The 27,700-nt window shown below is 45.1% G+C and overlaps 1 protein-coding gene across 2 annotated transcripts in view; it reads right to left on the bottom strand.

The window, feature by feature from the left end:
- Window positions 1-27,700, bottom strand: part of LOC137562738 (3',5'-cyclic-AMP phosphodiesterase 4B-like) — an 810,374-nt gene that overhangs the window by 479,260 nt on the left and 303,414 nt on the right. For both annotated transcript variants that reach the window (XM_068274387.1, XM_068274386.1), the window contains one exon: window positions 18,237-18,676. In XM_068274387.1, the coding sequence (XP_068130488.1) occupies window positions 18,237-18,278 (42 nt within the window). In that variant the 5' untranslated portion in view covers window positions 18,279-18,676. The remainder of the gene's footprint in view (window positions 1-18,236; window positions 18,677-27,700) is intronic.

A 27,700-nucleotide genomic window follows, 5' to 3' on the forward strand; every position in this document is an offset into this window, starting at 1 on the left:
GGGCCCGGCACCCGCTATTTATCAGGCGCCCAAATTTCTGCTTTTGATGCCCAATAACTGATAATTGCATTAGCGCTTATTGGGCGCCCAAATTGTCCATTAGCCACAGGCGCCCTAATTTTCTGCTTCCCGGATTCCATTCTGTTGTGCCACTGTCCCCTCACTAAAAAACAAAAAAACTGTGACAAGAACTTGTGGATACGGTGTATTTGTATTTACGTGAATATTTAAAAAAAAAAAGATTTATCATAAACTGATGTTTTAATTGGTTATTGAATGATTTGGGTCAATACTTAACTATTGAGGTTAATGACAATGTTTTGTCTATAGTTCATACCCTTTAAGGTCCCTATATACCCACAAATAAGACTTACATCTTGAAAAGGGGATCAATTCTACATATTCTGGTATGTCAACTTTTTTTTTTCATCAAAAAATTTTTATTGATGCATAATACAAAACCATACATGTGCATATAAGTAGCATGGAGATAAAAATACTATCGAATATTCAAATACGTCTTTTACAAACAGGTGGTGTCGAATTCCCTTAAAATTAAGGAAAAGCTAATACAAGAGGCACTCCTAGTGTGATGGTCTCGACCTGGTAGTTTTCACATGACCTATATTAGGTAACCACAAGGGACTTGGATCTCTCTGTAGTGTATCTATCCAGCGAGGAGTGCAGACTTAGGACCTAGATGTCTCGTAATTGAGAAGAAAGATTTCAAATGGGATTGTACCATGCTTATGTTTCATCCATAAACATTCTAACTAGCTATATCTAAAAGAGAAGAAAAAGAGAGAACAGAGCGACAAAATTAACTATGCTAAATAATAGAATAAACCCAGGAATTTTAGCATATATAGGGTAACTAATTGGGTCAGACTAGCCAGGTACTCGGTAGAGAGAAGGCTTTGTGATCCCCTGAAGTTCTTATTCTAATTTTGTATTCCATGTCAAGGTTAGAGTTCACTAGGGACCTTAATTGCCTAATAGATAGGGAATCGGATGATTTCCAATTGGTGGCTATTAATGAGAGTGCCGAGAGTAAAATATGTATGATCTGGGGCTGGATGTTTAGAGGAAGCTCCTCCACTCCTACCAATAATAATGCTAATTTAGGTGATAAACACATATTCGGCAGGAAGAAGCTCTTAATTAAGCTTTCCACTTGGTTCCAGAAAGATGCTGTAATGGGACATTCCCATAGCATATGGAGTAGTGTTCCTACTTCGGCTTTGCAGTGCCAACATAGCGGAGAGTTGTCTGCTGAAAACGAGGACAGTTTTCTGGGGGTTAAGTACCACCTAAATAAAATTTTACGGGATAATTCCCAGTGCGAGTTGTTCTTCGAGAGTTTGAGTATTTTAGATGAGGCATTACGAAGTTGTTGCTCTGTTATATTTGTTTGTAGGTCGTTTGACCAAGCTAATGAGAATCTTCTTAATGCTGTGTCCTTTCCTGCTGAGATGGACTCATACCATGTGGATATGCCTCCTACCGCCTCAATAGGACCTTTATTATTCAAGGAAGTTAATATTTGACTAGGTAGTTGTGGGATTTTAATCTTATTAGTTTTAATTATGTTAAAGATTCTGTAGAAGGTGTAGAGTTGAGAGTATAGTTGCTTAAATTCTTTAACTAGCTCCTCAAATGATTTGAGCCTAGCGCTTTGGAAGATTTGGTTCAGTGATTTAATATTGGCCTTAGCCCATGGGGCGAGATTTAAATGTGGGCTGAAGATGGTTAGGGCGGACAGAGATATGATAGGGCTGTGAGTAAGAGAGGATTTAGGTGGGAATTTAACAAAGTGTTCCCATGCTAGGAGAAGAGCTTCTGGTATGTCAACTTGACTAGACCCATTGGTCAAGTTTCTCTTGGGTAATTTGTTTCAAGAAGTATTGTTGCACATACTTTTTGTGTCCACTAGTACTTGTGGCATCTCAACTCGCCCTGAACAGACCTTATAATAGAGCACAGGAGCCCGAGGCCCAGGCTTCCTAGAGCTCAGGGGCGTAGCAATAGGCATAGCAGCCATAGCAGCTGCTATGGGGCCATGCAACATAGGGGACCCAGTCGGTACTTCATGTATTCACCACTTGTGTTTCTTCACCATCTGGCCTTGTCTCAGTGCCCATGGACTATGTGCAGTGTTAATTGCATAAGAACGTAAATTGCCCAATTACGGTAACTCATATCCCTAGTGTAGGGGCAGGTGGCATCGCTTAAGTGCCTACATCTGAGGGCCCCATGAAAGTTTTGCTATGGGGCCCCATGATCTCTAGCTACGCCACTGCTAGAGCTGTCTGTCTCCTTTCTTCCTTTTCATCTTTCTTCTCCTTTCTTCTTGCTTTTCCTATCTTTTACTTTCCTTCATTTCCTTTCCTGCTTGATTCTAATCATGTTGGCTTCGGCCAGAAAAAGAGCTCATTTATCACTAATTGATCCATGTGAATGTAGCATATATTGCTTATGGAAATGCTCCGTTTGTTATGTGCCATGGCATATAATGCAATGTTTGTAGGCTTGTTTTTTGATGACTCAATAGACATTTATTTTCTAAAATAAAAAAGAACTTTAGTTGCAGGTACTACCCATGTGTTGCCCTATCCGTGAGCCGCCTCAACTGCGCTTCTATCGCCAGGAGCATTCTGAGCACCAGCAGTTCCCAACAGAATTGTGTGCAGAACACTTGCAAAGAATGCTACATGTAGAAAGATTTAGACTTTGCAAAAATTGGCACACTGCTTTGGGAACACCCTCATAGAGTAACACTGCATGAGCACTTTGCCAATATCCAGCAATAGGCAATGGCCCCCAGTGTGAGTCGGCCCTTAGTGTTAGTGATAAGGGCTCACTGTAACCAGAGCTAGACGTCAGTCTCCTGACTGCCTGATATGGAACACAAGCAGCCTCCACATCCCAGCTCTGTTCTGTATTCTGCACAAATACTCTTCTTTAAATGTCAGGAGTCTTCTAATTGGTAAGACAAGCGTCTTCTTATGTATCACAAGGTTACAAACCCTACAATACCTAGTAGTGAATTTGCTGGCAGGGTTAATGGAACTGTAATATAATGACATTTTAAAAGATACCTTGGAAACTGCTGTTATGGTGACTTTGCCACTTGATAGGTTACTGTACTTTCATTTTTATTCATCTATAATTCTACATTAAAGAAAACATATAGAGATTTGTACTACAATATATAGTGTGTGTGTGTGTGTGTGTGTGTGTGTGTGTGTGTGTGTGTGTGTGTGTGTGTGTGTGTGTGTGTGTGTGTGTGTGTGTGTGTGTGTGTGTGTGTGTGTGTGTGTGTGTGTGTGTGTGTGTGTGTGTGTGTGTGTCTTTTTTTCTATAAATCACAGAGCTATTAAATACCACAAAATGAAAATGTCATTTGCTTAGAGCTCTACCCGCTGGCTTGTCTGACAACCTTTCAGAGTGTTGTTCTACTTTTGGGTAGTCATGGCCGAATATCAGGTAAGGCCACAAAGGCCATAGCCTAGGGCACCAGGAAAGCAAGGGGCGGGCTGTGGGCAGCAGTAGCAGTTTGTCTGGTGAACATTCGTCCTGCTACACAGAGTTTGCACATAGTGGTGGCCGGCTACCAACACCCGGATCTGGCACTCGGGGGATGAAGGGGCTATGAACAGGCACTTACAATGATCTCTGAAAAAAGTACAAATCCGGCCCTGTGTGTAATGAAAGAATGATGTGGCCCTGGAGAGCTATGCAGCTTACTTAGTAGTTACCAAGTCTGAACAGCTTATTTTTGTAAGGGCCCGAGCCCACTAACGCAGTTGTGTGCAGTTGTGTCCGCTTTTCAGCAACACATCAATGTTACAGATGCTGAAAAGCGGACACAACTGCGTACAACTGCACACGACTGTGTTAGTGGGCTCAGGCCCTAATACTTTGAATAAAGTCTGAAGCTAATCTTGGGGAGAACAAATTAACTTACGGGGTTGTTTTTGAAATGTTGGGAGAAAACCGGAGTGTTCAGAGGAAGCCCATGAAAACACAAGAGAAAAAAATGCATGAATAAAATACATTCCTAGCCCAGATTTGAACCTGGGACTACTTAGCCACAATATCACCCATCAGTGACAGACCACGACAGACCAGACAGGCACAAATATCTGGCTGGTAATATTAAATAAGAACTTATGCATATCTGCACTGTAGTAAGATGACTCTATGCTCTATGTAGAACAGGCTTTTGTTTAGTTTGGTGAAGGAAATGTCAGGTTTATGGTAATTAGAGTTTTGTATAACTGACAGCAGTCAGAGCTCATTAAATAAAACTCGGAATAAGACAAACTGAGAAGAATGCATTTTTGGGGAAGCCTATTTCTGCCTCTGAGTAATAAGTATGTAAAGTTATTGTAATTCATTTAGGTAGTCCCTGGTTAATGAACAAGATAGGAACTGTAGGTTTTTTTTTTTTTGTTGGAGCACTGTGCCACTTCTGTTCCCTATGCCTCCAGTGTCTCCCTCTGTCACCTCTGTTCCCCTGAGCCTCCTCTGACTCCCTCATGTGCCTTCTTATCACCCCCTTGTGCTTCCTATGCCCCCTTTGCTCCTCCTATGTCCCCCCGTGCTGCCAATTGGTCCTCCCATGCCCTCATTTGGTCTCCCTGTGCCACAATTCATCACCCTGTGCCATCATTTGGTCCCCCTGTGTCATTTGACCCCCTTTGCCATCAATTTGTCTCCTTGTGCATGCTTTGTACCTTGTGCCAGCACTTCTGTATGACATTTTGTTGTAGGACAGTTTTTGAAAGTGGCCAAAGGCAAATTCAGACTGGGACATAAGGCTTTACAACTGCATTTCTGCATACCTTCGGCAAGCTCTGACATTTTTTAGCACCTCACAACAGACAACTAGTAATCAGTGCAGTCGAGCTTTGCTGAATCACTTATAATATCCCAAGTGGAGACGCCTTAGTAAATCAGGCCAGGTATCTCTGAAACTATTAAATGAATTCACATGCAGTTTCCACAAAGCTATCCTTAGGACTTTTGTTTTCTTCATCTAGTGGCGTATCTAGGAAGAATCACACCTAGGGCAAATACTGAATCTGTGCCCCAGGGGATAACAAGGCCACAGGTTGGAGTGGGTGTGTCCAATTTGAAGTGAGGGATGGCCAGTTACACAAATAAGTTAAAGAGAAACTCCAACCAAGAATGTAACTTTATCCCAATCAGTAGCTGATACCCCCTTTTACATGAGAAATCTATTGCTTTTCACAAACAGACCATCAGGGGGCGCTGTATGATTGATATTGTGGTGAAACCCCTCCCACAAGAAGCTCTGAGGACCGCGGTACTTTTGACAGTTTGCCACAATGTAACAAGGTTCACAGACAGGAAATAGCTGTTTACAGCTGTCTCCAACGGCCAAAACAGCTAGGAGCAGCTACATAACCTGCCCACAGTAAAAATGTCACCATGTAATAAATGTCAGAATGTAAATTGGGGAGACTAAAGATTTTACAATGAGTAAACAATGACTAAATCATTTATACATAATTATTGTAAAAATGAAGCACTTTTTTTTATGACATTATTTTCACTGGAGTTCCTCTTTAAAGTCAAGATAATCCTTACCCCGCAACAAACAATAAGGCAATATCATCTGCCCTAAATAACAACTAGGCAGCATGTTCTCAACAAAATTGGGCAGGCATATTTCCCAAACAACATAATTAGGAAGTATGTCCCTGTGAAAGGCTATACCTTTCACGATAGACTAGAATTAGCAAATAGCAACCCATGACAGACCCCCAAGTAATAGAGAGCAGTCCATGACATACCCCTAGTAGGAGACCACGCCCATGACTGACACCTCATAACAACAAGCTCCCCCTGAAAGCATCCCATTAAAAAAATCATATCTGTCAGATGAGCAATGCAGCTGCACTACACCGGTTAATTTGCACCACCGTTATTTTGGCGTCCAGGGCGAACGCCATGCTGCACCACACCCTGGGAGATACACCTCTGCCTTTATCATATGTATGCTGCTTCTACTGCTGACGTCTATAACAAGTTTGCTGCAAATGTTCTATCCTCACCATTACTATTTTTTTTCCCTATCTTTTAATTTACCTTTATTTCTATGTATGCTAGTTACAGCACTGACTATACAGCTTCATCCTGTGTCCTTGGTTGCTGATATAAAGATAATATCCTACAGCTTGGTGCCATAATAAAGCATAGCTCCTTGTTCGCTGTGGGCATTACTGTATGAAAGTCTTTTGTTCTGTCCTTGGTGCTGAAATCAATTGGCCATGGCACATCAGCCGAGCACTCATCTAAGTTACGTATGTTCAATTAAAGTAAAACTCCAGCTCCACCTTTGACAAGAAGAACTGAATCACCTGCCTCAGTTCAGATCTATTAGTTGCAAGGCTTGTGGCGCGCTTACCTCGTTATCCACATGATACAAACGCAATGATTCTGCATGCCTCCCCACGGAAAATATGCAATGGCCATGTCAGATTCATTGGTGCAGCTGTACAAATAGAGTAATGAGAGAATTGCTCTGTGTAGCAGTTTAAAGTGTACCCGAGGCATAAAAAAAGCACAAAAAAGTAAATATAGTGTAGACGGGAACAGAGGCGCCAAAAGAGTAAAAACAATACTTAAAAGGTTTAAAAAATGCTTAGGAGGCAGTGGTGGACTTTCCTCCTGCAAGCAGACACAACAAGCTGTGTATTCAGAACAAAATCAATTTATTGGTACACTCCGGGGGTAGTTGCAACGCGTTTCGCAGGCATAACCCGCTTCATCAGGCAATGGTAAAAGGAGTACACGACAGCAGAAATGTCCGGGTAACACCTGGCGCCTCGTTAAAAAAGTAAATACTTCTCTTAAGAAAAGCTCTTCAAAACTCATAATTGTCTGAAAACGGAAACAGACACATCATTTCAGTAGCACGGTGCAGTAGTGGATAGCGTGCTTGAAGCACTGGGTCTCCGATTCGAATCCCAGCTAGGGCACCATCTGCACTCAGTTTGTATGTTCTCCCTGTGTCTCCACGGGTTTCCTCCAGGCACTCCAGTTTCCTCCCACAACCCGCCCCCCAAAATACAAATAAGTTAATTTGCTTCCCCCTAAATCGCCTCTGGACTATGATGGACATAAAGTAGGACTATGGTGGGGATTAGATTGTAAGCTCCTTTGAGGGACAGGTAAAGGGAAGGTCTGAGCTAATTAAAAAAAATGACTTACCCGGGGCTTCCTCCAGCCCTGGCATCCACTCCAGATGACATCAGCACGATCGCTAGCGGCTCTCGCATATGCGCAGTAGATGAGGTGAGAGTGATATAGAGGCTGCCATATTTACGTCGTTTTAAACAATGCAAGTTGCCAGGCTGCAGCCCTGATACCGTGCCTAATACTTTTAGTCCTAGACCCTGAACAAGCATGCAGATCAGTTGTCTCTGACTCATGTTTGACTGGATTAGCCGCATGCTTATTTAAAGTGTGTGATTCAGACAGTACTGAAGTCAGGAAGATTAGCAGAGTTTGCCAGGCAACTGGTATTGTTTGAAAGGAAATAAATATGGCAGCCTCCATATGACTCACACCTGGGGTCAATTTAAATATTAACCCCTTCACGATACCAAACCGTAACCTCCTTCCTTAAAATGAACCCCCTACTGATGCCCAACTAAACCCTTCTCCATTAAATGTAACCCCTGTAGCACATGATGAAATCAAGCAGGAGTGCTGGCACCAGCCTGGTCAATCACAGCCACCAGCTCCTCCTTTTTCAAACTGGTGCCGATGGTTTGGTGGGCGGGACCACAGTACTATCATTGGGCTAATCACTGCACTTGATCAGTAGGAGTGACATCCGATAGGTCACTTATTGACAGTGCATCCTCCTAAGTTTGCTTCGAGCAGCAGAAAGTCTAGAACTGCCCCGGACATTAACCCATTCCTGGATCATAATGTTAAATTCTGACATTAAAAATAACAACTTACCTTACGTAACCTAGCCATTTGACATTTAATCCTTCCTGATGCAAAATATTGACTTTCTAATCCTAACAATTAAAGCCAAGCTCCATCTGGTCTCTCCTAAATCTAACCCTCCTAATCACTGCTCAACTTTACATTATCACCTTACATACGGAGCACCTGCATGCTCCTAAGTGCAGACAAGTCAAACGACCCTCCCCCTAAGTGGGCTCCGTCCCCCCCCCCCCCCCCCCTCTTATCCCGTCCCTATGGAAGACTCCATCTTCTGTGTCCTTGTGCCATAGGAGGAAATTCCTGTGGTGACTTCTTATATCCCTGGCAGCTGCAATGCATGCTGGGGACACGCAATGCATAACGGGAGATATAGTTCATGGGGGAGCCATCGCTTAATGGAGGGGACCGGGAGAGGAGTGGGAAGGCTCTATAGGACCCAGAGCCTTCCCTCTCCATAGGTAAGTATCTGGCTGTTTTTTTTTTTTTATCAATTTCCATCGACTTTAAGAAGTTTTTAAAAATGCATGCATAGTTCTTTTCAAAGTGTACCAGAGACAAACAAACATAAAAAATTTACACATATCTGGCACTTCCTCCAGCCCCATCCGCATGGATCGCTCCCACGCTGCAGTCCTTAGTCTCCTCCCTCTTCAGTACTGGGTCCCGTAACATTCGGTCAGTCGGCGCAAGCGCAGTGCGCTCCCTCCGTCTTATTCTCCACCGGAGAGAGATGGAGGGAGCACACTGCACATGCGTCAAACTGGCCGCTAATGCCGAAGTAACGGGGCCCAGTACCGAACAGGGAGAAGACTGAGGACGGCAGCGGGGGAGTGATCCATGCGGATGGAGCTGGAGGAAGCGCCAGGTATGTATAAAACTTTGATGTTTGTTCGTCTCTGGTTTCCTTTAAAGCGGAATGATACCCAGCATGTCTTCTTTGCTCTAATAGATTATTTACAGCATATTATATACAACCAGCATTTTTTTTTACTAGAACAGCATTGAAAGGGTTACACATGGGACATAGAAGTTCCCTGCCAGGAAAGCTGCAGGCATTCTAAGTGCAGATAATGCTATGTTGTATTTAATTGTATCAAGTGAGGAATGTAAACAAACACTTCTCTGACACTGCAGGCTCTGCTGAACAAAGTCAGACAATCAGAAAGCATTTCTGCTTATGTTAGAACATGAATAAAACAGTTACATATAAAATGCAAAGTCAGCTCTCAGAGGAAAAACAAAGTGTACTTTGGAAACGTACAATTTCTAAATGAATAATAATACGTATGCACAAAAGCAAATATAATAACTGTATGGCATATAAAAAGCAGGAAAACATGTTTTTATTGAATATTATATCAGGGTTGTATACAGCCTTAAGGCACCCACAACACCGCCTGTCTGTTGCTAGCTTCAGCACCATCCTGCAGCTACACTGTAGCCAAATGCGCTGATAACTTCCATCCATCCGCCCAATCAGCCTGCTTCTCCTGAGATAACCTGTGTAATTGATAACGTCAGTCACTGATCATTATGTATGTGGATGGTGTAAGAGTCATTGTATGAGGCACCAGAGGAAAAGCTGTGAGTCTGAAGCATCATGCCCTGTTATTGCTGTAATACCTACAGATGTAATAAAGAAATGCTCTGAAGGCATTCTGTTGAGCCACAGTCCCTGTCTTTTCACTGTGTGAAGATTGGAAAGACAATGCAATTACGTAGCAGGATAGAAAGCAAGCACAGGCAAGTACAATTCCGCTGTTCGATCAGTTTCAGAGTGAAGGACTAAACTATTACAAATTCCTTTTATGACTGCTCCTCTGTGGCAGTGCTCAGCAGTAATCTTCATCTGAAATAAATGGTTTCAGGTTTTCTGGCCAATGCAGAGCACCCCGCAGGCATGTTCTGCATGACCTCACTATAAGTCCATCTCCGGAGGGGTCTATAGCAAATTTACTCTATTAACTGTGTGCAGATCAGCTTCACAAAGTGTTTGCTAAGCTGCAAGACTCAAAAATGCAAGTCTCAAAGCAGAACGACTATTGAGTGCTGCCAACAAATACCCAATGTTATTTCTACCCGTTTTATGGCAGGGATAAAGCTTTTCTTAAGCGAGGCGACAAAAGAAATATATCTTTACTTCTTCCAGGCCCTAGTTTTAGATTTGTGTCCCTCACTGCAGATCTGGTCTTCTCCTGGGTCCCGCTGACAGCCTCTAAGGATAGGCGACCCTTTATGGGACGACGTTTTCTGCGCATGCGTGGAAGCATGTGCCCACGCGTCACCGGAAGCATACAAGAAAGCCTGTACCACGCACGCGCAGGACCCTAATGGTGAAGCGTGTTATGACGCCACAGGTGATAGACGGCCTGGTCCCTGTAGTGCACATGCACGACTTTTGCCAAAGTTGTGTACTTACCGGAGCCGCCAGCGGGACCACAGAGTGGATCCAGAGGACACTGAAGGACGTCACAGGCTGCGGAGGGGAAGGGGGGGGCTGCTGTAGGAAGCTCCGGGTAAGTCTAAATATCATTTTTAATCACTGCTCAGGGTCCCTTTAAAAGGAAATAAACATGGAATCCTCCATACACCCATCATTTAAAAAAGTCTTTTAAGACATTAGGAGTTCCTTTAAAGCAGGGGTGACAAACTCAAATACAAAGTGGGACGAAATTGTGCACTGGGAGCTAGTCGCGGGCCAACCTCCATGTCTAGTGGCCACCTTCCTCCCTTATAAAGTTCCCAGTTGGCCCCCGTCTATCCCCTATACAGTTCCCTGGTGTTAAGTGGTTTTCCCCCTCCCTCCCCAATATGGCTTCCCGGGTGTTCTAGGGCTTCACCTCCAAATTTAATGGCTCTGAGGGCCAGATTTGGCCTGCGGGCCGGAGTTTAAAATGCATACTTTAAAGGGAACCTGAGATGAGGCCACCGCATAAAAATATATATACCTGGGGCTTTCCTCAGCCCCCTCCGGCCTGATCTCTCAAACACCATCCTCTTCTGACTCTCCGTTCGCTTGCAAATGGCCCTGGAAAGTCCTCTGGTACAGGGCCAACTGCACATGTGGCCAGGCCTGGCTGGCCTGCTCCTGTGTTGACTGGCCCTGACTGGAGAATTTTCCGGGACCAGTTGCGGGCGAACGGAGAGTCAGTAGAGGATGGCGTGGGAGAGATTAGGCCGGAGGGGGCTGAAGGAAGCCCCAGGTATGTTATACTTTGTTCCTGTGGTCCCATCTCAGGTACACTTTTTAAAGTAAACCTGAAGCTTGCAGAAACTGTAAAATAAAACCCTTGGTGGGCCACTTACTCCTGACACTCTTTTTGCTGCTCATTGCCTTCAGGGTGTCTCCCCTTCCACAAAGTTTTTTTGTTTGAAGCATCCCGATAGTTCACCGGGCTGTTAACAAGCACATCTTTGTATCTGGCATACACAATGAAAGGGAGCACTTGTGCACGCCATCTTTCTTTCATGCATGAGCGCTTCCTATTTGTGGACATATGTGAATGGAATTTGTGCATGCCCAGTTCCAATGCACTCGTGCACAGCCACTTCCTGCAGAGACCATTCAACTGATAGGCCAGACAAAACCTGAAGACAGGGAGCAGCATGACGAGTTTCAGGAGCACGTGCTTTAAAACATGATAGATTTAAATTGAATTCCTATTTTCGATTCAAGTGTACTTTAAACATTATAAAGTTGAGAGGTGGGATGTCCATGGGTTGTGCCATTTAATAGCTTTACATTTGTGAAGACATAATCACAAACATATCCCTAAAGCTATCTTCATTAACCCCTTTAACTACTATACGACCGCATCATGCCGATGAGCCTGATCGGGGCGGCAGCCCCAGGATCGCCTAACGCGGTAAATTGGCATCAACTCCTGGGGCGGGGATTTGCACGCGATCATGCGCATCTCCTCTGCTCCCTCATTAGTCTCCCAGCGGTGGTCGCCGTTAGGAGACTGTTAGACGGCGAAACCGCCGTCTAATTACTGTGTACAGCGCAGTGATCCACAGTAGTGCTGTACTGGGGACAGCCATGTGACATGGCTGCACCCATGAGAGTGTCAGAAGCGATCCGCTGTCATAGGGTGATGCCGGTGATTGGCTGGCAGGGTGAGGGAGCGGTGGGTAGGAAATAGAGAAAAAAAATTGTAATATCAGTGTTCTCCCCAGGCTCTTTTAGCCGGGTGTTCCACCCGGCTAGTTTTGGTGACCACCCGGCTGTCATCGGCTCACCTCCTCCTATGCTATAAGCAGAGTTGCTCACAGAAGCACCGGCCCTGCATTCTCTCATCTTGCCCCACCCAGCTATTTTTTCATGCCACCCGGCTACTATTTCATGCCACCCGGCTGGAAAACATTTCTGGAGAGAACACTGAATATACATATACATATACATATATATATATATATATATATATATACATACACACGCCTGCGCAGTAGAGACCCGATGACATCGGCTACACCATGTGACCCGCACCGTGGAGCGCACATGAAGCCGACCTGGCGAGGTTGGCTTCTTCGGCGGAGGACAGCGGCAGTAAGAGGAGCTGCGGCCAGGGCACAGGACGGCTGCCAGGGGCTGGAGGAAGCCCCAGGTAAGTGGATTTTGACTTTTATTTCACCTTGGATGTATCCTTTAACCTCCTTGCCGGTTATACCGAGCTCAGCTCGGGGTAACCTACGCAGGAGGATTTCTCAGGCCCCGCCGCGCCGAGCCACCCCCCCCCCGCCCCAGACCCCTGCGCAGCCTGGCCAATCAGTGCCAGTCAGCGCTGAGGGGTGGATTGGGATTCCCTGTGACGTCCCGACGTCCATGACGTCGGTGACGTCATCCCGCCCCGTCGCCATGGGGACCGGGGAAGCCCTGCAGGAAATCCCGTTCTGAACAGGATTTCCTGCTTACTCTGATCGCTGGAGGCGATCGGAGTGGGTGGGGGGATGCCGCCGCTCAGCGGCTATCATGTAGCGAGCCCTGGGCTCGCTACATGATTTGAGAAGATTTTTTTTTTTAAAAAAAGTTCTGCTGCCTCCTTGCCGGCGGGAATTAGACCGGCAAGGAGGTTAAGTAGCTATCTAAATGTGTATGTGCACCTTTAGTTTCCTTTCACAAACCAAAACATACTGACAGGTTAACTAGCTTCCCTTCAAAGATTGTCACCAGATTAGGGCAGCAGTATCAGACACTGAGGCTTGCTTCACACCTAAATCTGCACATTTCCGGTTCAGTCCAGTACTGTCAGATTTGCATCAGTTTTCTATCAGTTGACCGGACCGGAAATGGACAGATTTATACAGGGGCGGATCAAGACCAAGTTGCGCCTGGGGCAAGGTCAGGTTTTGGAGCCTAAAGGTCAGGTTTTGGCGCCTAAACTGCCATTCATTTTGCAGCCTTTTTAAGAATTCAACAAACTGCGCCTGGGGCAAGATACCCGCTTGCCCATCCCTAGATCCGTCCCTGGATTTATATGTGAATACAGCCAAAAAAACAACAGAAACATATAGACAACTGATACAAAAACTGACAGGATCAGACCGGAAATGGACAGATTTATATGTGAACACACCCATAGAAACCATACAAAACTGATGTAAAACAGACAGGACCGGACCAGAAAGTACAGATTTATGTGTGAATACAGCCATAGAAATGCATGCAAAACTGATGCCAACTGTCAAAAACTGCCAGGACAGCCTTTTATGTGTGAACAAAGCCTGTGGCACACAAACACACACACACACAGATCCACACAACCATGACTACAGTACCTTACTGAGCATGCTCCAAGTGCACCACTGCTCTCTATAGCTGCAGGTGCTCTTTAAGTCTTACGGAAGTAAAGCTCTTTACAAATATTAACTTAACATTCCATTAAAACCTACCAGGGCGGAGAATCCTGATATTTACCTCTGGAGTTCTGAATCCACTAGGTGGCAAAATGACCTCTTTTCACAGCACTGAGATAATATGCCGAGTATAATAATATCCTGAAGTTATCAGTCCACAAACAAACATGGAATGCGCGAGATCACATTTCTCACATCATTCTCTTACTAGGAACACGACTGAAGTTAATTGATCTGTCAGATGCAGGAATGAAGGAATTTCAGCGTGGTTTTGTAGAATGCCATTCATTGTGCCAGATGGTAATAAAATAAAAAGCTCTTGTAATGTTTCTCTTTTTGATGCCTGCAGTCTCATCCTACAAAGCGTGTGAATTCAGGCGGAACCGTCTGTGGTTCTGAGGAAGCTAGACACTGGTACACCGGTTGGTTTAGCGCCATTGTTTGCTTACTGTAAACCAACTCTCATTGCTTGCAGCAAAACGCTGACAATAGCAGCAATTAACACGTTCATTTATCAAGAAGTTTTAAATCAGGATGATACCATTTATTGGCTAACTACAAATGAATAAGAATAAACAAGCTTTCGGCCTTGCAGCCTTCGTCAGGTTTATATCCATTTATCACAGTTTGTCTGCGTCGCCTCAAATCACTCGGATTCTTCTGTTTATTCTCCTGTTCTATGACAGTACAGGTCTGCAATCAGATTTGGTTGGTGCATGGAGAGAGATCTTGTTTCAAGCACTTTCATGAATGAAGAGCAGTAAGCACTATGCAATGCTCCCAAACAAAGTGAAAACAGGATTGTCATTCTTCTTTTAAAGGGCATATTAACTGACAGCATGGGATGTATGTAGTAAACTGCATTAAAGAGGAACTGTAACCAAGGATTAAAAGTCATCCCAATAAGTAGCAGATACCCCCTTTCCCATGAGAAATCTTTACCTTTTCTCAAACAGATCATCAGAGGGGTCTGTATGGCTGATGTTGTGCTGAAACCCCTCCCACAGTGTGATGTCATGACCATGGTCCTGACAGTTTCCTGTCTGTGAACATTGTGGGAAATAACAGCTGCCAAGCAGATAATATCTCCGTCTGTGCAGATGTATATCTACTCTTTTTAGCCTATCACATTGTTGGGGGGTATTGTCATAGATAATGGCAGTTGGAGCGGTGTGCTTTTGTGCTGATTGTGGATATGAACAATATGAACAAATTTCATGGTGAATATCAAAAAAATGTTGATCTCTTTTCTATTTTTTAAGTTCTCACTTTACAATGTATGGATTTATATGTTCCCCTTTTTGCTAAAGTTCCTCTTTAAGCAGAATAACGTGTGTAAAGACTAACATATGCTGAGTAGAGTGCCATGCAATACATGATATGCAATGTATTATGCTCTACTCATAGTGCGTAAGACTTTATGCACATTAAGCTGCAAAACACAGTTTACTGTATACACCCTCATATCCAGGGGCGTAACTACAAGGGTGCGGCCCCTGCAACTGCAGAGAGGCCCAGAGCTGTAAGGGAGCCCCAAACACTTTTTCATCTCCTCCGATAAAAGAGTCCATCTTTCAGATCAGATACACTTGTTATGGGTGAGAAGATTACGATGTTCTTACTTGTTTTATAACAACTCTTGCAAAATGGGCCCCCAGGCTGTGAGTGTCATTAGGGGAAGGCAAGGAAAAAGGTGTGAATATTGGGGGGCCCCATCAGATTTGCTGGGGGGCCCATTATTTTTTGGTTCGCCCGGGGCCGCAGAGAGACCATGAATGGGAGGACTGGTGTATGGGGCCCAGGGGATTCTGGGGCCTGCCAGGGAGGTCTTACCATAAAGCACAGGAAGGCACTTATCAGACACTTGACTAGAGCTGCAGGTTCTGAGGGGGATCCCGTAGGCTTCTTGGTCTCTCGCTGTCCTCCCGGTCCCCCTCCTTGATTCACTTTTTAACCCAGTTGGTCTGCCCAGTATGGAGCCCAGATATTTCTGAAGACACCCTGGATACGCCCCCATGCTCATATCCATGAAAATACACATGCCAGCTTTCGTAGTATGATTTCGTAATACTTTTGTTCGTCTTTGCATGGGCTCCCCCCTGTTGCGCCACTCGCACTCCCCCCTCCTTTCGGCAAAGGAGCCATGCGTGATCTGTCCAATAATAGTAACTGCATGAGTGGCATTTCATAAGTACTTATGCACAGAATACCTCCAGCCACAATGCACTGCTGTGCAGGAGCGAGACAATACAGGGAATGTAGAGTGGCCATTCTATGCCATCAGGAAAGAACTGTACCACCTCAAACTACCAGTAAAGGTCTGGCTGGCAACAGAAATATTCCACCTGGAGTTCTGCATACACCTTCTCCATGTCCATCGGAGTACCTCAAACAATGCCTACCGAGCTGAGCTGGGGAGATTCCCATTACTGCTTGAGATACAGAAGAGAGTGCTGTCCTTCTGGGCCCACCTGCAAAGCAGCAGCCCTAACTCACCCCGCTACCATGCCATGTTGCACAATGAAGACCAAGAAAAGCCATGTGCACTGAAAGAAGTGGTCAGCTCTATACTCCCAACCCCCGATCCACAGGTCATAACAAGAGTCCAGATAAAACACACCACAGCTAAGAGCAAAGAGGACTATGTGGAAAAATGGAGGAGTGAAATAAAACAGTCACAAAAGCTAACCATATACCAATCTCTACAGAGAGAATATAAAATGGCCCCATACCTGGAAAAGCTCCAAAACTCGAGAGGAAAATCCTAAGTGTCTACAGACAGAGTGCTCACAAACTCGAAATAGAGTCTGGGAGACACAGACAGACATACAAACCCAGGGAGGAGTGACTGAGCCAACAATGTGAGCAGAAGACCCTGGAGGATGGAAGCCACTGCCTGCTGCACTGCCCCAAATATACTGCAACCAGGGACACTTACTTTAAGAAACTGTTGGAACTACTCCCAGACTTGCTCACATTAGAAGATGAGAGAAAAACATATCTTACTGGGAGAAAAGGAATCAACAGTGACGATCGCTGCACACTATGTCACAGCATGCCACAGACTGAGAAGAGCATAACAGAACTGTGTAGAAACCACCAGAATTGGTCCCTCGAGCAGTGGAAAAATGTGATTTTCTCTGACAAATGATCGTTTACCTTATTTCCGACCTCCAGCCGAGTGTACGTTTGGAGACTGCCGAAAGAAGCATTTCATCCAGACTGCCTTCTCCCTACCGTAAAACATGGCGGGGGTTCTATGATTATCTGGAGTGCTATTTCTTGGAAATCCGCCGAGCCAATGATTTCCTTTCATGCAAGAATTAACAGCGGAAACTATTCAGTAATTTTGGTTCAACAACTGTTTCCGGAGGGGAATGCCATCTTTCAAGATGATAATGCCCCAATCCATACAGCTAGAATTGTTAAAGAATGGCACAAGGAATATTCTAATGAAGTTGAGCATCTCATCTGGCCACCACAATCCCCAGACCTCAACATTATTGAGTATTTATGGTCGTTATTAAAGATTCAAGTAAGAAGTCGATTTCTGCCGCCATCGTCTCTAAAAGAACTGGAGGGTGTTTTAACTGAAGAATGGGCTAAAATTCCTTTGGAAACAATTTACAATTTGTATGAATCAATACCTCGGAGAATTGAGGCTTTAATTGCCGCAAGAGGTGGACCTACACCATATTAAAATATATTTTGTTGATTTTCAAGGTGTTTCCATTATTTTGTCCAACCCCTGTACATCAAACATGGCGGATGAGCTTTCTGTCCCTACACTTGGGACATGATCTGCGTATGGAAAAAAAGAGAGATTTCCAAAGCAAGATACCCAATACTTATACTGCTACACTTACCTCTTCTCTGGCAACTGTATGCGATTTCACAATGATTTCCTAGAAGTATGGTGTAGAACAGAGGCGCAACTACAATATATGGGGCTTCACAGCGAAGCTTTGAGGCCCTCCCCCATCCCCCCAATGTTCCCTTGCCTCCCCTAGGTGCCCTTCACAGCCTGGGAGCCCATCTCACAAGGACCATAAAACAAGTGTGGCCATCATGATCATCATACCCATCACAAGTGTAGCCACAAAACACCTGATCTGAAGTACAGTGCAGCCTGTATCGGTGGAAAGGAAGGTTAGTAGTTGGGCCCCCAACCCCCTACAGCTCTGAGCCCCTCTGAAATCACAGAGGCTCCCCCCCTCTAGTTACGTCCCTGGAGTGGGAATCTGAACAATGTAAACGTGCAGATCTACAGGCGAAAAAGGTCGCATGTCACATCTGTATACTATGAACCAACATTACGCATACCATTCTAGTTACATTACACAGGCATACATATTTCCGTAATAAAAGTCGGACAGCCGCCTTCTTACCTCCTCTCCGGAGACAGTCAGCACGCTCCTGCTCTTCTTCATCCTGGGTGTCAGTGCCGGGCCCACACCACTGCCCCGCTCAGCTCCCAGCCAGTCATAAAGCTCTAGCAGTCCTCTTCTCCAATACAGCCAGAGCCCTCCGTCCAGGAATAAATCCCACAACACACACACAGAGCCGTGCAGAGCTTCCTCCAGCAAGATTCTAATCCAGATTCCTCCACATCAGACCTGTAGCTCCCCGAGATTCTAATCCATGCGTGATTCCAGATTCATATCTCTCCGGGGAGACACATTTCATTATTCCCAATCTGCGAGGTTATTGATAGAGACATCACAAACTCACGTTCGATCCGTGCTGCAGCTTACAAGTGTAATCCCCGGCTTCTCATATAAATGAATCTTGTCTGCTCTTTTGTGCGGAGATAAGGAAACATCACCGTCTGCAAAGACACAAAACAATAGACAGGTCAGTGAATGGCTTCCACATGTTCCAGCCGTGCAGCAGAACTCCAGGAACACCGCTAAATAAAATGCAGTCACATTACGGAGACAAGCCAATAAAACACACAATGAAAAATGCTGGGAAAAAAAAGTTCTGAGTGCTGTTTGAGGGCCTGTTCACAACACAAATGTTGCTCTGCACTTGACTGCTTTCCAGGATCCTCAACACAAAAGGAAATCAATCATAATAACTGTTCCTTGTTCACAACAATGTAATGTGGTGACCCCAGTAGGAGAAGCTCTGAGTGCTGCACTTTCTCATTCAAGTCAGTTGCTAACAGTGAAACTATAGCCATGGCGGACCTTGTGAGTGCTAGGAGGCTCTCCAGACTAAAAATCTACTCAGCAGCACTGAAAAGGCTTGGTGTTTCTTTAACAGTTTCACAGAACCAGTACTTTGTTTTTCTTACCCAAGCCTCATTTTTAGCTGCACAGGAGCTAAGCTCCGCCCCATCAAAGAAATCTGCCTGGGCATTTTTCCCCTGATGCTGTGCAAAGCATGATGGGATTTCTGATGTTGTTCTCGTTGCCTAGCGCGTGCAGTTGGGAGGGGTGATCAGGACAGAGGACAGTTGGAACTATGTCTCATGCTCCCTGTCATCTCCTTTCAACCAAAAAGATGGCTGCCGCCATGAAATCACAAACCTTTGCCTGTTCTTTTAAAACAGGGTTGATAAGAGATTATATTACCTATCTATTTTAATTTGCATTACTAATGTATGTATGTTTGTTTAGGCTGAAGTTCCTCTTTAACCTTCCTGACGGTATCCTTTGAGTCAAGCTCCGGGTGGAAAAAAGAAGCCAGGAGCGGTAATCCCGAGCCTGACTCTGGGTAGCAGCCGGGAGGCTTGTGCAGAGCATAGCATGCAGCGGGCATTTTAACTCACCTCCCCCAAAATCCAGATGCCAGCAGCCATTCTCCTTCCTGTCTTCGGAGGCTCTGCATCACTCTGGTGAGATTGCCGTTTGTCGTCATGACGACGGGCGGCAATCTCACTACAGGGTTACACCACCACCCGGAGGACGGAGGGAAAATTACAGAAATGGATCCCAGGGAGGTGAGTGCAGGGGCTGCTGCAAATCTCACTGTGGTATTTTTTTGCATGGTTTTAGACCCTAAAATAATCAAACTGCTAGGGAGGTTAAAGGACACCCGAAGTGAGATGAATATGGAGGCTGCCATATTTATTTCCTTTTAAATCAGTTACCTGGCTGCCCTGCTGATCATTCTGGTCAGTAGTGTCTGAATCACACACCTGAAACAAGCATGCAGCTAATCCAGTCAGACTTCAGTCGGAAACATCTGATCTGCATGCTTGTTCATGGTCTGTAGCTAGGGCCCCGTTAACACGCAGGTGCTTTCCCGGTGGCATTTTGCACTTTGCTGATTGCTGGCGAACACACTGCATGCAGCATTTCTGCCAGCTAGGCGGTTGCAATTTGTTTTCAGATTCCAAGTGTAAATGGGGTCTAAATGTATTTGAGACAGAGGATCAGCAGGATAGCCAGGCATTATTTAAAATTAAATATGCTAGCCTCCATATTTCTATCGCTTCAATTTCCTTTTAAGCACAGAGGAGTAGCATTGCCCAACATAATCTTTCCATCTCAATCTGCAGCCAGCTCATGAATCACAAAAATGTGTTGGTCTACCACCAGAGTGGGATTCCGGGGTCCCTGTGTTCTTTTTCTTCTCACGTTTAGATACAGACTAAGCCTTTAAATAGAATATTAAGTGTGCCTGGAGAATGAACGCCAATCAATGAACTTCAGGAACCGGGGGAAGAAAAGACAGAGAACACCAGGAGCGCCAATATAGTGTTTCCGATCAGGTCTGATCCTAGCTACAGTGGGGCCCTGGGGTAAAAATAACTTGGGGGACCCCTGACACCCCCTTCCAACAAAATTACCCGGCTGCCAGGCCCAATCCATCTCTCCCCATCACACATATTTCCCCTAAAAAGCATTTTTGGGGCTCCCGTTATTCATTTCCTCCTTTTCCTATACAGAGAAAACACACAGCATCACCACTCTCATGGGGCACCATAGCTGGAGGGGAGGAGGGGCACCTGGGGGGGGGACCCCCACGGGCTCTGGGTCCCTGGGGCAATTGCCCCCTTTGCCTCTATGGAAGTGCCAGCCCTGTTTCTAATAAATCATCTGAGGTAAGGTTTTTAAAACGGGTTTAAACCTTTTTACATAAAGCATCCCTTTAAATACGATATTCAAGTAACTACATTATGTTACTAGCCTCTCCACCATCACAGAACTATCCCTGTAAAAACTGGAGACAGTAATAAAAAGAAAACAATTAAGAAGGAAGACAGAAGAATATAAACTAAGAGATCTAGTTCCGTGAGAAAAAACATTCACCAGCCCCCATTTACAAGAGCCCTGGAGATGTGACAGGCTTGAAGTCTCCATGTTATTATATTTATTGTATCCAAATTCATAAGTAGCTCTCATGAGTATCTTTAGGTATATTTAAAGGGAACCTGAGGTAGGAGGGATATGGAGGCTGACATTTATTTCATTTTAAATAATGCACATTGCCTGGCTGTCCTACTGATCCTCTGAATCAGAATCACCTTTATTCGCCAAGTACGCCAAATGAATTACCCGGAATTGATTGTGGGTCACGTGGCATGAGACATACAAAGATGCATGGGAAAGTACATAGGAATATACAATGATAAAGTTACAGTGGCTTGCAAAAGTATTCGGCCCCCTTGAAGTTTTCCACATTTTGTCACATTACTGCCACAAACATGAATCAATTTTATTGGAATTCCACGTAAAAGACCAATACAAAGTGGTGTACACATGAGAAGTGTAACGAAAATCATACATGATTCCAAAAATCTTTTACAAATCAATAACTGCAAAGTGGGGTGTGCGTAATTATTCAGCCCCCTGACTCAATACTTTGTAGAACCACCTTTTGCTGCAATTACAGCTGCCAGTCTTTTAGGGTATGTCTCTACCAGCTTTGCACATCTAGAGACTGAAATCCTTGCCCATTCTTCTTTGCAAAACAGCTCCAGCTCAGTCAGATTAGATGGACAGCTTTTTTGAACAGCAGTTTTCAGAACTTGCCACAGATTCTCGATTGGATTTAGATCTGGACTTTGACTGGGCCATTCTAACACATGGATGTTTTGTTTTAAACCATTCCATTGTTGCCCTGGCTTTATGTTTAAGGTCGTTGTCCTGCTGGAAGGTGAACCCAAGCCCCAGTCTCAACTCCAAGAGGTTTTCTTCCAAGATTGCCCAATATTTGGCTCCATCCATCTTCCCATCAACTTTGACCAGCTTCCCTGTCCCTGCTGAAGAGAAGCACCCCCAGAGCATGATGCTGCCACCACATTTGACAGTGGGGATGGTGTGTTCTGAGTGATGTGCAGTGTTAGTTTTCTGCCACACATAGCGTTTTGCATTTTGGCCAAAAAGTTCCATTTTGGTCTCATCTGACCAGAGCACCTTCTTCCACACGTTTGCTGTGTCCCCCACATGGCTTGTGGCAAACTGCTAACGGGACTTCTTATGCTTTTCTGTTAACAATGGCTTTCTTCTTGTCCCTCTTCCATAAAGGTCAACTTTGTGCAGTGCACAACTAATAGTTGTCCTATAGACAGATTCCCCCACCTGAGCTGTAGATCTCTGCAGCTCATCCAGAGTCACCATGGGCCTCTTGACTGCATTTCTGATCAGCGCTCTCCTTGTTCAGCCTGTGAGTTTAGGTGGATGGCCTTGTCTTGGTAGGTTTACAGTTGTGCCATACTCCTTCCATTTCTGAATGATCGCTTGAACAGTGCTCAGTTGAATGTTCAAGGCTTTGGAAATCTTTTTGTAGCCTAAGCCTGCTTTAAATTTCTCAATAACTTTATTCCTGACCTGTCTGGTGTAATATTTGGACTTCATGGTGTTGTTGCAGCTGTATTTGTACTGACATTAGATTACACACAGGTGCACTCTATTTAGTCATTAGCACCCATCAAGCAGTGTCTATGGGCAACTGACTGCACTCAGACCAAAGGGGGCTGAATAATTACTCACATCCCACTTTGCAGCTATTGATTTGTAAAAAATGTTTGAAATCGTGTATGATTTTTGTTTGACTTCTCACATGTACACCACTTTGTATTGGTCTTTCAGGTGGAATTCCAATAAAATTGATTCATGGTTGTGGCAGTAATGTGACAAAATGTGGAAAACTTCAAGGGGGCCGAATACTTTTGCAAGCCACTGTATGAGCAGCAAGGCACAATACATAGGGGGCGGACCATAGGGGACAAGCTAAGCTATGCTACTGGGCTGGGGCTGCATGGAGTCACTTGGAGTTCAGAGTTTGCAATATGCTGTTCAAGTCCAAGTTTGGGGTTTCTCATTTACTGGCTGTAAGTTGAATTTTGGATTGGGCTGACCGAGGGGCTAGAGAGCAGCTGGAGGGGGACCTGGCATTTGTGGGGCTGGAGTTCAGCATGAGTACCGCTAGGGGAAGAAGGTGTTCCTGCGCCTGGTGGTTCAGGATGGGATGGTTCTGTAACGGCCCTAATCGGAGTAGTTTGAAGTAGCGACTGCCTGGGTGGAAGAGGTTGAGCGAAATCCTTGTAACCCTCTTCTTCATTCTACCTCTAATACTTTAAGCCAGGGGTCATCAAACGCTTTGGGTCGAGGGCCGGGTCAACATACTTCAGATGACTGGGGGGGTCGGATTATACATAAAATGATGTAGAAGTCTTTGTGGGCCAGACAGTGAAGCATACCCAGGTGACAACGTGCAGTCCAATTGGACAGCAGTGTCACCCGATGTGGCATTGGATTGGAAACCAGCGAATTACTGCTTTCTGGCTTCCATGTGGATGGGTGGTGCCAGCACTGCTATTCCATATGTGGACCACCAATATTTAAAGATGTAGCTGACCGCATCTATAAGTAATATATTTGGTGTTGGGGGCCAGTAAAAAATCCTCAGGGGGCCACATTCGGCCTGCGGTCCTTAGTTTGAGGACCACTGCTTTTAGCCATAGAACCTGGACAAGCTAGCAGATCAGATGTCTATGACAAATCTGACAAGATTAGCTGCATGCTGGTTTGCAGATGTGTGATTTAGACCCTACTGACCAGAAATATCAGCAGGACTGCCAGGCAACTGGTATTGTTTAAAAGGAAATAAATATGACAGCTTCCATAGGTCTCACACCTCAGATTCCTTTTAAATACTTCATCTGGTTACATCTGACCTTAACTACCATGTAATGCAACTATTTATTCCCTGAATCCCGGTATAATGTATTTACCTTCTATAAAGATATTAGCAAGAGTTCTTCTTTGCATGATTCAGGAGTGGTATTCATTGATTTTCAGAAATACTTACATGAAATAATGTAAGACTAAACCTGGTAAGTTGAGGGCATGTCCACCATATATGCACTAAATCACATTTGGCTGCTGAAGGCCATACGCTTCGTGTAATTTTGTTCCTTACATATCCATCTCCCACTTATCCATATATGACAGCTTCTTATTAGAAGGCTTGCACACACAGTTGAACTGATTCGCTACATTCTTCTCATTAATGATCTTGCCTTATCAGTCTTTTACTTGATTTATAGAAAATCTTTGACCCAGTCAACATGCATAAAGGGAATAGAAAGAATAGAAAACTGATATCAAAGTCATGAAGAAAAAGTGAACCTCCAGACTAGACAAGACAAGACAAATAACATTTATATTGCGCTTTTCTCCTTGCGGACTCAAAGCGCCAGAGCAGAGCAGCAGCCACTAGGGCGCGCTCTATTGGCAGTAGCAGTGTAAGGGGGTAACAGTAAATTCGGGCGCCTGAGGCAAGTGGACAAATCGGGCGCCGCCATTCACTCCCATAATAAATATCGTTTAATGGGCGCCTGACAGGAAAAAAGGGCGCCGGAGAAAAATAACGTTTTATAAGCGGCGCCCGGAGACTTTTACTGTTTTATAACTGCTTCTCATGATTACACATTATTTTATGATTTATAATTTTTTAAACATTATTTTTAAACGAAAAACAGTACAATCTTTTTTAAAACATTATTTTTAAACGAAAAACAGCACAATATTTTTTTCACACGTTATTAATGCTTATCACAGGGGGGTCTTAGGTTTAGGCACCACCAGGGGGGTCTTAGGTTTAGGCACCAACAGGGGGGTCTTAGGTTTAGGCACCAACAGGGGGGTCTTAGGTTTAGGCACCACCAGGGGGGTCTTAGGTTTAGGCACCAACAGGGGGGTCTTAGGTTTAGGCACCACCAGGGGAGTCTTAGGTTTAGGCACCAACAGGGGGTCTTAGGTTTAGGCACCAACAGGGGGTCTTAGGTTTAGGCACCATCAGGGGAGTCTTAGGTTTAGGCACCATCAGGGGAGTCTTAGGTTTAGGCACCGCCAGGGGGGTCTTAGGTTTAGGCACCAACACGGGGGTCTAGGGGTTAGGGGTAGGTACAGGGAGGGTTACTTACTATTTTTTTTAAACGTTATTATACGTTTCACTTTTTAAACGGAAGATTAATGTTTTCACAATTGCCAATTTCATGCACATTATTTAATGATTTATAACTTTATAAAACATTATTTTTAAACGAAATATAGTACATTATATTTTTAAACGTTATCCATGTTTATCGTTTAAAACCCCGCGCCCTTTTTTCCCAGCGCCCCTTTTTAACGTACGCGTGTAAGGGAGACTTGCCAAAGGTCTCCTACTGAATTAGTGCTGGCTTACTGAACAGGCAGAGCCGAGATTAAAAATCTACTCAGCATACCTGAAAAGGCTTGGTGTTTCTTTAACAGTTTCACAGCATCAGAACTTTGTTTTTCTTACCCAAGCCTCATTTTTAGTTGCACAGAAGAAAACTGCCCGGGCATTTTTCCCCTGATGCTGTGCAAAGCATGATGGGATTTCTGATGTTGTTGTTCTCGTTCTGCTGTTTTGGTTCAAATTTCTTTTTTTACATTTTGAATTTGAGATATGAAGCCTAGCGTGCAGCTGGGAGGGGTGATCTGGACACAGGACAGTTGGAACTGTCTCATGCTCCCTGTCACCTCCTTTCAACAAAAAAAGAGGACTGCCGATCTTTATTAGAGTTGGGCCGAACCTCCGATTTTAGGTTCGCGAACCAGGTTCGCGAACTTCCGCGGAAGGTTCGGTTCGCGTTAAAGTTCGCGAACCGCAATAGACTTCAATGGGGATGCGAACTTTGAAAAAAAAAATTATTATGCTGGCCACAAAAGTGATGGAAAAGATGTTTCAAGGGGTCTAACACCTGGAGGGGGGCATGGCGGAGTGGGATACATGCCAAAAGTCCCCGGGAAAAATCTGGATTTGACGCAAAGCAGCGTTTTAAGGGCAGAAATCACATTGAATGCTAAATGACAGGCCTAAAGTGCTTTCAAACATCTTGCATGTGTATACATCAATCAGGTAGTGTAATTAAGGTACTGCTTCACACTGACACACCAAACTCACCGTGTAACGCAGCGCAAACAGCTGTTTGTGTAGTGACGGCCGTGCTGGACTGGTGCGCACCATGGCGAGAGTGCAGGTTTTGGTGGCTTTACAGCCCATATGGTCGCCTGGCTGATGTAGCTGAATGACAGAACAGTGACTGTCCAGCTGATCAAATTTGGTCTGACCACAATGAGGCAACGACCTTATTATCGTGGGTGTGCCCCCCGAGACACTCATCTAGGCGCCGGTCATTGCTTCATTGTGATACGCAAGCCCCTTCACCACGGCAAGGTAATGATCACGAAGGGGAATGGGCGCATGTACATGCCTTTTCTTTTGTTGTTGCAGCTGCCCGCAGTACAGCCAGAAAAATTAGGCAGTCATGTACACGCACCAGAAAAATTATTACAGCGGCCGCTGCTAGCAGCGGCCTAAAAAATTCAGCAATCCGCCTGGAGTCCCGGACCCTGTTGGTGGTGGCGGAGAAGGTAGTCAAGCGGCCTGCAGGCAGACATGCTGTGTGGAGGGACTGGGAGCGACTTAGTCTTCTTGGGGCAGGCCAGGCAGCCAGTCACACGGCGTGCAGGCAGAGATGCTGTGTGTGCGGGGACTGACTTAGTCTTGGGGCGGGCAGCAGCCCTCCGGGATCCATGCCTCATTCATTTTGATCAAGGTGAGGTACTTAACACTTTTGTGACTTAGGCGACTTCTCTTCTCTGTGACAATGCCTCCAGCTGCGCTGAAGGTCCTTTCTGACAGGACGCTTGCGGCAGGGCAGGAGAGAAGTTGGATGGCAAATTGGGACAGTTCTGGCCACAGGTCAAGCCTGCGCACCCAGTAGTTCAAGGGTTCCTCATCGCTGTTCACAGCAGTGTCTACATCCACACTTAAGGCCAGGTAGTCGGCTACCTGCCGTTCCAGGCGTTGGTGGAGGGTAGATCCGGAAGGGCTACGGCGAGGCGTTGGACTAAAGAATGTCCGCATGTCCGACATCACCATGAGATCGCTGGAGCGTCCTGTCTTTGACTGCGTGGACACGGGAGGAGGATTAGTGGCAGTGGTACCTTGCTGGCGTTGTGCCGTCACATCACCCTTAAAGGCATTGTAAAGCATAGTTGACAGCTGGTTCTGCATGTGCTGCATCCTTTCCACCTTCCGGTGAGTTGGTAACAGGTCCGCCACTTTGTGCCTGTACCAAGGGGCTAGTAGTGTGGCCACCCAGTACAGCTCATTTCCCTTGAGGTTTTTTATACGGGGGTCCCTCAACAGGCAGGACAGCATAAAAGACGACATCTGCACAAAGTCGGATCCAGTACCCTCCATCTCCTCTTGCTCTTCCTCAGTGACGTCAGGTAAGTCAACCTCCTCCCCCCAGCCGCGAACAATACCACGGGAAGGTTGAGCAGCACAAGCCCCTTGCGATGCCTGCTGAGGTTGTTCTCCTGCCGCTGTCCCCTCCTCCTCCTCCTCCTCCTCCCCC

The sequence above is a fragment of the Hyperolius riggenbachi genome, chromosome 3 (assembly GCF_040937935.1).
Source record: "Hyperolius riggenbachi isolate aHypRig1 chromosome 3, aHypRig1.pri, whole genome shotgun sequence".
NCBI classification, from domain to species: domain Eukaryota; kingdom Metazoa; phylum Chordata; class Amphibia; order Anura; family Hyperoliidae; genus Hyperolius; species Hyperolius riggenbachi.